This window comes from Lactuca virosa, chromosome 2, assembly GCF_052849685.1.
Source record: "Lactuca virosa cultivar CGN04683 chromosome 2, Lactuca_virosa_CGN04683_v6, whole genome shotgun sequence".
Lineage (NCBI taxonomy): Eukaryota > Viridiplantae > Streptophyta > Magnoliopsida > Asterales > Asteraceae > Lactuca > Lactuca virosa.
The window spans coordinates 253,703,436-253,716,708 of NC_136427.1; the positions used below are offsets into that span (position 1 = coordinate 253,703,436).

The following is a 13,273-nucleotide window of genomic DNA, read 5'->3' on the forward strand; positions in this document are numbered from 1 at the left end:
AAATGAAGGCCATGGTTTCTTGGAAGGTGAAAGAGGGTGATGGAGGCTGAGGGTGTGCAAACCCTAGCCCTCACCTCCCTTAAATAGGGGAACAAACCTCGAAATTAGGGTTAATCACTCAGGTAGCCGCCACACCGTGACCATAAGCTTTCCACATCGTGGCGTACAAGATTGATGCACATTTATACATCCATGGTTATGTCGTAGTGTATCCTTCACCACGTCGTAACCATTATAAAATCCACATTTTTACATCATTAATTACCCTAAAACATAAATGAATCATTTACCTAGAATAGTTGTTACTTCGTGGCTATGATCTCCGATATAAAACCTCGAGAGCCGAAAATATTCGGCTGCCTCGAGTACTTTTAGTAATCAAAAAGATTACAAAACAGAGCTGATGGTGTAGAGAGTGTAAGGAGAACAATAATTGGTGTGTTTTATTAATGGTGAGTGTGTTGTGTGGTTTTTCAGTGTATACAACTCTTTATTTATACATAAGTTTCCTAAGTTAATGTTAAGATTTATGGAGTCTTGAACAAATTGACAAGTTCCTAAGAGTTCAAGGGCCATAAATGTAACTTGACAAATTAAACAATTGAATTGTTTAATATTTGTTTATTGGACGGTGAGTGGACGGCAAAAGTATTAATTGTTTAATGGAATCCATGTGCAATTTTGTTTCGGCCGTAACATGTGAATGGAAGAAAATTCAAATGGTGGCTGGTCAAACAAAACGGCTCCTCTCTCAGTATATATATATGTGCGATGTAACTCTTTGTATTTGTGCCGAGTGATATTACCATTTGTAATCTTATAGTGAGTTAATATAAAATCAAGTTGCGCCCGTGGACGTAGGATTTACACCGAATCCGAACCACGTAAAATCCTTGTGTTCTTTATTGCTTTATTTTCTCGTTTCGTTTGTGAGTGTGTGATAGTGTTTCCGCTGCGTGTACCCTGTCTCAATTCCTAACAATTGGTACCAGAGCTAGATTAGCGAGGTTTGGAGGGTACGATCGTTTTTTCTGTCACACACGAGTGTACCTAATTTTTTTTTTGTTTGCCGTAATGGCTGAAGACAAGATTATAATCGAAAGGTTCAATGGTTCTGATTTTAGCTGGTGGAAAATGCAATTAGAAGCATTGCTATGTCAGAAAGACTTGGACATGGTACTCGGAGACAAACCGGAGAAAATGGAAAAAGCTGCTGAAGATGCGTGGAACTCAAAGGACAAGAAAGCCAAGGCGGTTATTACATTGTCATTGACGAAGAGCGTTGCTTTCAACATCATGAATGAAACCACGGCGCGTGGTATGATGGAGGCTCTGTCAAATATGTATGAGAAACCATCGGCGGCTAACAAGGTGTTCTTGATGAAGGAGTTGTTCACTACAAGGATGAATAAGGAAGGCTCAGTTACGGTTCACATTAATAATCTAAATTCAATTCTGTCCAGATTATCATCTGTGGGAATTAAATTTGATAATGAGACTCAAGCTTCGCTGCTACTAGCTTCTCTACCTGATAGCTGGTCCGAAACAGTTACTGCTGTTACGAGTTCCGTGGGGACCAGTGGTATGACTTTTGAAGGGGTTAGAGATTTGGTTCTAGGCGAGGATATCAGACGCAAGAATCAAGGTGGATCTTCCTCTTCTGATTTATTAAATGTCGGAAGAGGTAGAGGGAATAGCAGGAGCAGTGGGAGTCGGGGAAAAAGTTCTTCTAGAACTTTGAAGAATGTGAAATGTTGGAACTGTCAAGAAGTGGGACATGTTAAGAGTCAATGTCCAAAGAAAGAATTAAACATTGCTGGTGCTGAGAGTGTGTCTGAGGATGATGCATTGATACTCAGTATGGAAAGTTCTGTAGACTCTTGGGTCATGGATTCAGGGGCTTCGTTTCACGCCATGGACAACGGGGAAACGATGGTGAATCTAAAAGAAGGAGATGTTGGGAATGTACGGTTGGCAAATGACGAGATTCTTCAGGTAACGGGCATGGGAGATATTGATCTGGTTACTTCATTGGGAACTACATGGAACCTGAAAAATGTCAAGGTGATTCCAGAAATTGATTTCTGTTGGTCAGCTGGATAAACAAGGACTGGAAGTAAGGTTTGGTGGTGGTAAATGGATGGTGGTCAATGGTAATTCGGTGATTGCTCAAGGTTTGAAGTGTGGGTCATTGTATATGGTTGAGGTACCTGCTGAGGGAAGTATGACCATCCCGATTAAGCAAGACAAAATCTGGTTCGCTAAATCTATGGCTAAGAGAGTTCATTTTGCAAACATGAATTCTGAAGCCAGGGGGATGTTAGCTGAACGAGTCGGAAAGTCTAAACCAGTCAGGAGATTCTGTGACAGTGGAAGCACGGGGCGTGTCCCGGGTACAGTTACAAAGAGCCGTTGGGTTTTGAAGACTAAGACTGAAAATTTCTCTCCTGTTGGATGTTTGCTATGTTTGGAGAGTGTTAGTGGTCCTCGGTGTATCTCTGGATCCGGTGGAGTGTCCAAACCAGTTGAGACAGAGGATGAGTCGGTGGTGGGATTAGCCATAACTGAGTTGGAGCTAGTGGGAGCTTCAACTGGGCCTTCTAGTAATTGATGATGAGGGGCGGCTGCAACTAGAGAAATCAAACTAAGTTTTAGCTTGTTCATTGGAACTGGAAGCCTAAAAGGACTTGGTTGTTTTTTAAGATTACTGGAATAATTGAGAGTTGAATGACGGAGAAAAGCTAAAGTTGTTCAAGCCTCCAAGTGGGAGATTGTTAAGATTTATGGAGTCTTGAACAAATTGACAAGTTCCTAAGAGTTCAAGGGCCATAAATGTAACTTGACAAATTAAACAATTGAATTGTTTAATATTTGTTTATTGGACGGTGAGTGGACGGCAAAAGTAGTAATTGTTTAATGGAATCCATGTGCAATTTTGTTTCGGCCGTAACATGTGAATGGAAGAAAATTCAAATGGTGGCTGGTCAAACAAAACGGCTCCTCTCTCAGTATATATATGTGCGATGTAACTCTTTGTATTTGTGCCGAGTGATATTACCATTTGTAATCTTATAGTGAGTTAATATAAAATCTAGTTGCGCCCGTGGACGTAGGATTTACACCGAATCCGAACCACGTAAAATCCTTGTGTTCTTTATTGCTTTATTTTCTCGTTTCGTTTGTGAGTGTGTGATAGTGTTTCCGCTGCGTGTACCCTGTCTCAATTCCTAACAGTTAAATCCTTAGAATCTCGACACTATCTTTTGCTTATGATATTCTTGATGATTAGTCTTCCCTTATCCTGAATTTTCTGATGACCAAGTCTTTTCTTGATGTTTCCAATGATAATTCTGATTTGACCGGGTCTTCGTTGATGCTTTCAGCACCAGAATCATACAGTGGAATAAAAAATAGAATAATAAATTAAATTAGTACCCTTCGTGACCTTGACCAAGATCATATCCAGGATCTTTAGCAACATGTCTACTGTGAATCACGTAGAAGATGTTAGTCATAAATTTTCACCAACAACACAAACAATTATCATACATTGACACCCAATGTCCTATATAGTATAGTGAAAAGACTCACCTGGATCAAAGAGCTGAAATGACACTACTCAAAGTCACCCAGAATCAGCTATAGGCACCACCTAAACCAATCAAAGGTCACACCTCAATTTACAACCTAAAACCCTTATTTTGACCAAAAGTCAAATTGATAAAAAAGTTAATGGTCAACATAAGTCAACAGTCAACGTCCTTCACGCCGTACCAGCTAGTGGTCATGTCAAGAAAACTAGGCAACAAAATAGTCACGAAAACCCTCGATGTTGCACCGAGACACCAAGGCAATCATGTCGTGAATCCCGACATAACAACCATTTTTTCCCTCGGGTCTTTATCCTTTAAGATCTGAACTTTAACCTTCTAGAACCTATCAAAATATGGTCTTAATAGATAAAGTTCCAAACTTTATCCATTTGAATGTCTTAGACACAAAGACCTTCTAACCTAAGTCAAAAGGGACCAAAAATGAATCCATGACCTTGTATAGCATCAAATGCATGATAACAATCATCTCTAACTTCCACAAAGGGTCTAGAAGACCTCAAGATTCAACCTTTAGGTTTGGAGTTTTCCAAACTCCACCCAAACAACAAGATGGGAGCAAAACCAAGCCAAATATCGTAGATCTAGCATTCAAGAAACAAAAAAACATGGATCTTGAATACTTACAGATGTCTTAAGTAAGGAAAAAAAGCATCATTCTTCTTCACAATTTCCTTTTAAAATACTTATTTTGCTTGGTGGTTAGTGGAAACTTTGCTTCATTTTTAGAGGTAATTACTTGTACAAGATGAAGATTTAGTTAAGAAAATGACAGCCAAACTAAAGAAATAATATTTACAACATTTAACATGTCGAATATGAAGATCCTAATTGGTTTTAAAACTATGAATGAGTTTTTTTTTCAAATTATATGTTTCTCCTAAAAGAACATTAATAAAATTTGATATGATAAACGTTTTATGTTCAACATTTATTTGTTTATTAATCATATCATGTTTAATTTATAATCCTTAAATAAATAAAAGGCGTGATAGGGACGCAGGGTTTATTAGCGGGCTGCCTCATAGAGACGCATGGTTTATTAGCGGGCTGGCCATGAAGAGAGCGGTCAATGCTGTTGATTTGACGGGTCTTCTTCCATAACTGTGTGACCCACATAGTGAGCTCCTTTTGCTTCGATCACGTATGAGAATTGCAAAAATTTTCTTTGGTTTAAGGACTTGCCAGCCGGTGCACATAGAAGAGGTAACTTTGTTCTTTGACAAAGGATTGCGCAGGTCTATCAAGGATATGGTGGTATGTGGAGGCCCCTTATTTCGAGACATTCAATGGCGTCTGGCTTCCTTACCTGTTCGTTTCGGTGGTTTGGGTTTGTACTCGGCATACGAGGTTTCCTCTTACGCATTTGTAGCCTCGAGGGCCCAATCTTGGGCATTACAAGACCACATCTTGCGTGACAGTGTCATATGTGTTATGGACTCTGATTACCTATGTGCTATGACTCGTCTTCGCGATACGACTCTGGGATTCGACCGTAGCGGTTTCACTAATAAGGACACCGCCCCCCTAAATCCCAAAAAGCATTGGCGTGTGCCCTTTTTAACAAAATCGTCAAAGATATGGAAGTCAAGTTCGACTTGACTGTTAGACAGAAAGTAGTTTTTGAGTGTCTTCGGGCACTTCATGCTCAGGATTTTCTGCTAACTATCCCCATTGATGGCCTTGGCCAACATATGTCTCCTGTGGAGTACCGAACTATCCTTTGTTACCGCCTGATGATACCTCTATTCCCAATTGACGAGATATGCCCAGTTTGCCGCAAGGAATGTTTGGATACCTTTGGGGAACATGCGGTTCATTGTAGAGAGCTCCCTGGTTTCAAGTACAGACATGATGTGGTTAGGGATGTTCTCTTTGATGCTTGTCGGCGTGCTGGTATTTCTGCGAAGAAAGAAGCGCCAGTGAACTTTTTGACGGACTCGCAGGATGGAAGATCCACACTTAGACCGACTGACCTTTTGGACTTTGGATGGGTAGGAGGGAAGCACGCGTGTGTGGATCTTACTGGGGTCTCTCCTCTCGTCAGATTGAGGAACGGGGGTTTCACAGCAGGGCATGCCGCTTTGAAAGCCAATGCGTGCAAAGTGGCAAAGTACGAGAATGCATGTATAGAAAATCAACATGTGTTTGTACCTTTTGCATTTGACACATTTGGTTTTCTCGCACCAGAGGCGGTGGAGCTCCTCAACAGATTCCAACGGGTCATGCACTCTAATGTCATATCTCCTAGATCCACAGATGTTGTTTTCAAAAGGATTAGTTTTGCCATCCAGAAAGGGCTAACAACACATCTTGTTTCCTGTTTGCCTTCCATCTGGGCCGGCCCAATACATGGGCGACTTGGGCTTAGGCCCAGGGTACCAAATTTAAAAGGGCATCAAAATAGTCCAGCTGTCTAGTATATATATATATATATATATATATATATATATATATATATATATATATATATATATATATATATATATATAATAATGGCCCAAACATTTAGCCCATGTCTGGTTATCTGTGGAATCTATCAGTTTACGGAAGAGAAAAAAGGAACACACTATTTGCCAAATAATCATCGAACATGTGCATAGAGAAACCAAACGTCGCTTGGTGCATAGAAACGCAGTGTCGTTGCCTCGTTCGATGGGATAAATCAATGCCCTACCTTGAATACGTCTCTCATAATGTAAGAACATTTTTCTCTATTTTCACCTCCAGTTGATAAATCGATTATAGATACCTTTCAAATCTTAATTTCTTACTATCAGTCAACACTTAGTTCCGATTTTAGCAGCGATTTCTCTAATATGGTCCGATTTTAAGGTATGATTTTGTCTAATCTGATATAGGAAACTCAATTCTGAAGTTCTGATTTAGTGTTTCACTGTTTTGGGTGTGAATTGTGATTTGATTCTTGTTGGTTGTTTTAGAGAATCAGAAATCAAATTAAGGTCAGATGAGTTCATTTTTTATTTGAAATCTATGTTACTTTCTTATTTATATGATTACTTTCTAATTTATCTTAATTCATCTCTATTTTATTACGGGAAAAAAGCCCAAACTTGGTGAGTTTATTCGAAATTTGTGTTTATTTAGGCTTGTTTCAAGAATCTGATTAATTTCTTATGTATCTGATTTCTTATATATCGAAATTTGGGTTTGTATCGTATTTGATTTCTCTATTGTTTCTGAAATCAGATTGGGTGATTTCTCTACTGGCTTCTACAAGTTTGAGCTCCAACTCAGATTTGTATATGTTGTTTTCAGAAATCAGATTTTAAGTTTTTGGTGAGTTTAAATTCATTTTTGTTTGTGTTCAATATTTTCTGTATAAACATCCTTTCTTAACTTCTGTGTTATTGTTTATGTGATATGAAGTAGGAGTTATATTTCATATTTTGCTGGCTAATGTGTTGGTTGCATATAAGATATTGTTGACGGTCTCAATTGTTTGCTTCCGTGGAAAAAAAAGTTCAAAAGTGAAGTTTTTTAAATCGTATCTCCGAAGTACCATAACTCAAGAAATATTGAAAAGATTAGCAATTTTAAGTATCGAAAGTGATTTATTTACAAATTATTGATTATTAAAAAATAGACGTTTTCACTTCAAAAAAATGCATGAACATCGTTTTAGGTGATTTCTATAAGGTTTTGTTTGTAGTATTTGTTTAGTTATAAAAATTACTGCACTTTTTATTTTATAAATCCTTTATATATAATTTTTCGATATCATACCTTTTATATATATATATATATATATATAAGGGTATAAATTTTTTATGTTGCCCCGGATAGTAAAAAACAATGTACCGGCCCTGTTCCATCGATATGTATTGAACTATATTATGTTTTTTATTAATAAAAGAAGTTATGTTTTTTAAGTAAAAATGTTTATTAACTTATCCAACATGAAAACCAAGATTTAAAAAAAAATGTTTGGTTTATCTTATCTAGTACCATGAAAAAAATAATATGTTAATAAGTTAATAAGTTATCTTTTTTTGTTTGGAGAATAGTGTTCAGGGCCGGCCGAATACATAGGTGACATGGGCTTAGGCCCAGGGTATCAAATTTAAAAGGGCGTCAAAATAGTCCAGCTGTCTAGTGTGTGTGTGTGTATATATATATATATATATATATATATATATATATATATATATATATATATATATATATATATATATATATATATATATATATATATATAATGGCCCAAACATTTAGTCCATGTCTGGTTATCTGTTGAATCTATCAGTTTACGGAAGAGAAAAAAGGGACAAACTATTTGCCAAATAATCATTAAACATGCGCATAGAGAAACCAAACGTCGCATGGTGCCTAGAAACGCAGTGTCGTTGCCTCGTTCGATGGTACCTTGAATACGTCTCCCACAATGTAAGAACATTTTTCTCTATTTTCACCTCCAGTCGATAAATCGATTATAGATACCTTTCAAATCTTAATTTCTTTCTATCAGTCAACACTTAGTCCCGATTTTAGCAGCGATTTCTCTAATATGGTCCGATTTTAAGGTCTGATTTTGTCTAATCTGATACAAGAAACTTAATTCTGAAGTTCTGATTTAGTGTTTCACTGTTTTGGGTGTGAATTGTGATTTGATTCTTGTTGGTTGTTTTAGAGAATCAGAAATCAAATTAAGGCCAGATGAGTTCATTTTTCATTCGAAATCTATGTTACTTTCTTATTTATATGATTACTTTCTAATTTATCTTAATTCATCTCTATTTGATTACAGGGAAAAAGTCCAAACTTGGTGAGTTTATTCGAAATTTGTGTTTATTTAGGCTTGTTTCAAGAATCTGATTAATTTCTTATGTATCTGATTTCTTATATATCGAAATTTGGGTTTGTATCGTATTTGATTTCTCTATTGTTTCTGAAATCAGATTGGGTGATTTCTCTATTGGCTTCTACAAGTTTGAGCTCCAAATCAGATTTGTATATGTTGTTTTCAGAAATCAGATTTTAAGATTTAGGTGAGTTTAAATTCATTTTTGTTTGTGTTCATTATTTTCTGTATAAACAACCTTTCTTAACTTATGTGTTATTGTTTATGTGATATGAAGTAGGAGTTATATTTCAGATTTTGCTGGCTAATGTGTTGGTTGCATATAAAATATTGTTGACGGTCTCAATTGTTTGCTTCCGTGGAAAAAAAAAGTTCAAAATTGAAGCTTTTTAAATCGTATCTCCGAAGTACCATAACTCAAGAAAGATCGAAAGTATTAGCAATTTTAAGTATCGAAAGTGATTTATTTACAAAATATTGATTACTGTAAAATAGACGCTTTCACTTCAAAAAAAATGCATGAACATCGTTTTAGATGATTTCTATAAGGTTTTGTTTGTATTATTTGTTTAGTTATAAAAATTACTGCATTTTTTATTTTATAAATCCTTTATATATACTTTTTCGTTATCATACCTTTTATATATATATATATATATATATATATATATATATATATATATATATATATATATATATATATATATATATGGGCATAAATTTTTTATCTCGCCCCGAATAGTAGAAAAGAATGGACCGGCTCTGATGGTGTTTATATGTATAATTAGAAAATAACTTATCAAAAACTCTTTAAACAAGTCAATAAGAATGAATTAACTTATAAAAATTCTTTATTAAAATCAATAAATATTTATGGAATGATGTTATCCAAATACTTACAAGTCTTTATTATCTTTATTATCAATGATAAACTACAATAAATTAATAAACACTTCAAATAAACAATTTCTAACACAATAACATCACAAATAAAGCATCTGTGGAAGAGTACTCTAATTGTAGAGCCAAATCATGAATTCATGAGGTCAAGGCTTCTTTAAAATTAACTAAGGGACTGAAATGATGAATTCTAATTATTCAGGGATCGTTTTGGTACTTACCTATATTTACAAATTTCGTCTTTCCTCACAGGAAGGTGCTATGACGGACCTTTGTTCTTTCAAGTCCCAACATTATCTCTCTCACTGCCCCCCGTTAATCTTAATTGATTCTCTCTCTCTCTCTCTCTCTCTCTCTCTCTCTCTCTCTCTCTCTCTCTCTCTCTCTCTCTCTCTCTCTCTCTCTCTCATATGGAGCATGTATGTCTATTGTTTAGTCACATCTGAGAGAGGTAGTGATATCTTGTCTATCTATTTTTTTATTATGAGGATGAGCTTTAAATACTTTATCAACCTTGATTTGCCTTGTTAAAACCTCTCCTTGCACATCTTTTAGCTTTGGTGTTTTTGTTCAGTCTTCACCTTTTCAACTTTTTGGCCATCTCTCTCTGTCTCTCCCTCTCTCACTCTCTATCTACGTATATAATCCTAGCTTAGCTGTTCATCTGATCTTTGCTTCCTACCTTTTGCAACATGAGCAGCGATCACCCTTACTCCACTTACTACAATGGATCTTGGTTTAATCTTAACCCTAACTATTACTACTTGTCTCCTGCTCCCGCAGCACCTCCCCCGCTTTCCTATTCCAGTTTCACTCACTACTATCAACCGTCACCGCCTTCTCCACCGCTCAGGGAAGCTCTTCCTCTCCTCAGCCTTAGCCCATCAAGAAGATCACCCAACCAAAATCAAGAACATCTTAGCAGTACAACTAATGATTCTTGTAGTACAACCACCACAACCATAGCCATGGACGTAGATCATCACAAGGACAAAACTACTACTGATGATGATGATTATGAGACTGTAACTGTGGCTCTACATCTTGGTCTCCCAAGCCCTAGCTTTTCTGAAGCTGATCTCATCACAAGGCTTTCCACCAATTCAAACAACAATACTACTGAAGCTGATCATAAAGAAGTGGAGGAGGAAGAAGGTACACACAGCAACGGGTATCTTACAAGCGCACTCAACAAGGGTCAGTATTGGATCCCAACTCCAGCTCAGATTCTGATTGGACCAACTCAGTTCTCTTGCCCTCTTTGCTTCAAAACCTTCAACAGATACAATAACATGCAGGTATTACCTTAAAAGCTCTCTATAATACAACCTTTGTTCCCCCTTCCTTTGAATCTATCTCTTTTGTTACAAAAAGAAAAAGAAAAAGCCAAAACCCATATTCGTCTTTCCTTGTACACTTCTTTTCTTGCTAATTTTCAACTCTCCTTTTTTCGTATTTCACTTTTTGTATAATGAAAGAAAGTATATATCTATAATATTTGTTTTTTAGGGTTAGGGTTAGTTACCTCTTTTTCTTCACTTTCAGTTTTGATTTTATATAGCATTAATTTATCCTTTAATTAATTCTCAGTCCCATGACTTTTTTCTTTCATCTGCATGATTTGTGGGTTTTTGGGGATTTTGAACAAATCAACACTTTGGTCCAACTGATCAATACTGGTCAGAGATAGTGCTGTAAAAATAATTTCTTCTTTTTCTGTGATTGAACAAGACAAGGATTATGCTTTTTGTTCCTTGAAGTTTGCATTCTTCTTTTTCTCCTTTTCTCTATTCATCGGCAGTTGTGTCAAAACTGAAACCTTTCTCTTGTTCTATTCATCATCTCCCTGCTCCACCTAAGATACATATATGATCTTCTTGATCATATTTGAACAGGTAAAAAGAAAAAGAAGCCTTCTTTTCATCTATCTGCATATCTCTGACCACGCTGATTTAATCTACATGTAAATTCCCACCAAAAAACCCCACATAATCTGCTGAGTGTGGTTTGGATATTCTATGTTATACACACATCAAAAACTACTAATAGTATTTTGCTTTTTTGTTTATTAAAGAGAGCAAATTATACATGTAGACAGCCTTTGAGTCCTTCTCGTACAGCTTTTCTTGTGGTCTTTTACTTCCATTTATTGCAGTAGCAGGAGATATGTATTGCTTTTAACCACAAATAAAGTAGTTATTGATTTTGAAAACCTAACAGATCCAGATGAAATTTAGAGTGCACCCATAAAATTTAACTTCTGTACGTTAATGCACCTAATTTATTTGATGAACTGAACAAGTTTTAACCAGTGTAGTAACAAGATTCGTGTACTACTAGTACTAGCCACTTATAGTTTTATCGACAAGATTTTTACTCTCCCAATGCATTTTAAACCTAGGTTTTAGTGGCATCAGCAATACTATAAATCTCGAATTGTTTCAGTGGGGATTCATTTTGCTCTTACTATATCATTAGCAAATGCATTTCGAAATAACTCTAGCTAAATTAATGGTATGCGTGCTAATTTGGATTGCATGTAAATGAAGTGTAGCATACATGGATATAATTCAGTCAATAAATCAATTGTTCGACTACTAATGTGACATTTGTGCTATATATAATATACATAATATCTCCAATATATGATATTTTATCAATGATTTATGTACTGTAGATGCATATGTGGGGCCATGGATCTCAATACAGGAGAGGACCAGAATCGCTAAGGGGAACACAGCCAACAGCGATGCTAAGGCTACCATGCTACTGCTGTGCACCTGGGTGTCGAAACAACATCGATCACCCAAGGGCCAAGCCACTAAAAGATTTCAGAACCCTTCAGACACACTACAAAAGGAAGCATGGGATCAAGCCGTTTATGTGTAGAAAATGCCGCAAGGCCTTTGCTGTCAGAGGAGATTGGCGAACCCATGAGAAAAACTGTGGGAAACTTTGGTATTGTAGCTGCGGATCAGATTTCAAACACAAGAGATCTTTAAAAGATCATATAAAGGCATTTGGGAATGGGCATGCAGCTTATGGGATTGATGATTGTTGCTTTGAATTAGAAGAAGAAGAAGCTGCTTCTGAGATTGAGCAAGACAATGAATCATCTCATTGTGATAATTAATCAAAAGTTGCCACTAGCAACTGTTCTTAGAGATTGTCAGAATCACTTTTGAAGGACCCCTCTTTGATTTACTTGCATGTTCACATTTTTTTGGGTTTAAACTTTTCTTTTTCAATTCGTTCCATGTTTAGGTTTTATCTTTTTATCATTTCATGAGACATTAAATCAAGATTTGTAAATTCCCTTTCAAGCTCTAAGTCCCTTCTCTTCTGTGTTTGTGGCTACTAGTTTTAGCAGCATACTCCATTATCATATATGTTCAAACCCTAATAATTAAAAACTTGCGTTAATGTCGCAAAATAACCTAAATATCTCTCAATTTGCTTTTAATTTGCTTATTTTCTAATTTTAACCAATAGTTCAATAAACTTTTTCATGTTCTATTACATGATCAGCCTTATGTAGCGTCCATCATGACTATTGTTATTATCAGGTATCACTAAGGCTGTGTTTGGAGCGTCAAAACTAGCAGATAAACTAGTTTATTTTTCGAGTTTTTTTTACGTTGTTGTGTTTGTCAATCCGAAAAATAGCTTGTAAGCTAGCTTTTTAAAAATCTATTTAGACTAGCTTTTTAGGAGATTTTTTTAAAATTTTCCAAATATATCCCTTAATTAATTATAGAAACACATTCTCTTAAATATCATTTTATGTAATTTTATATCTTTTAGCTAGTTTTTCAGTTAGTTTATCAAACGTCATTTTTTATTAGCTAGTTTTTATCTTACAACTAGCTTTTCAGCTATCACTATAAGAAAAAAGGAAATTAGCGGCGACAAAAGTCGCCGCTAAAGAGTGGAAAAATCG

General features: G+C 35.9%; 1 protein-coding gene across 1 annotated transcript; it reads left to right on the plus strand.

Annotated features, from left to right (window-relative positions):
- Nucleotides 1–9,766: 9,766 nt before the first annotated feature.
- LOC145160780 (zinc finger protein WIP5-like) lies at nucleotides 9,767–12,719 on the plus strand. Its single transcript, XM_079080106.1, has 2 exons — nucleotides 9,767–10,631; nucleotides 12,011–12,719. The coding sequence occupies exons 1-2, from the start codon at nucleotides 10,026–10,028 to the stop codon at nucleotides 12,464–12,466; spliced, it is 1,062 nt and encodes a 353-aa protein (XP_078936232.1). The 5' UTR covers nucleotides 9,767–10,025; the 3' UTR covers nucleotides 12,467–12,719.
- Nucleotides 12,720–13,273: the final 554 nt, after the last annotated feature.

Bases quoted from the DNA above. Each gene is read 5' to 3' on its own strand.
- LOC145160780 (XM_079080106.1), top strand. From the start codon at position 10,026: ATGAGCAGCGATCACCCTTACTCCACTTACTACAATGGATCTTGGTTT. The intron at 10,632-12,010 runs GTATTACCTTAA...TATGTACTGTAG, and splicing joins ACAGATACAATAACATGCAG to ATGCATATGTGGGGCCATGG.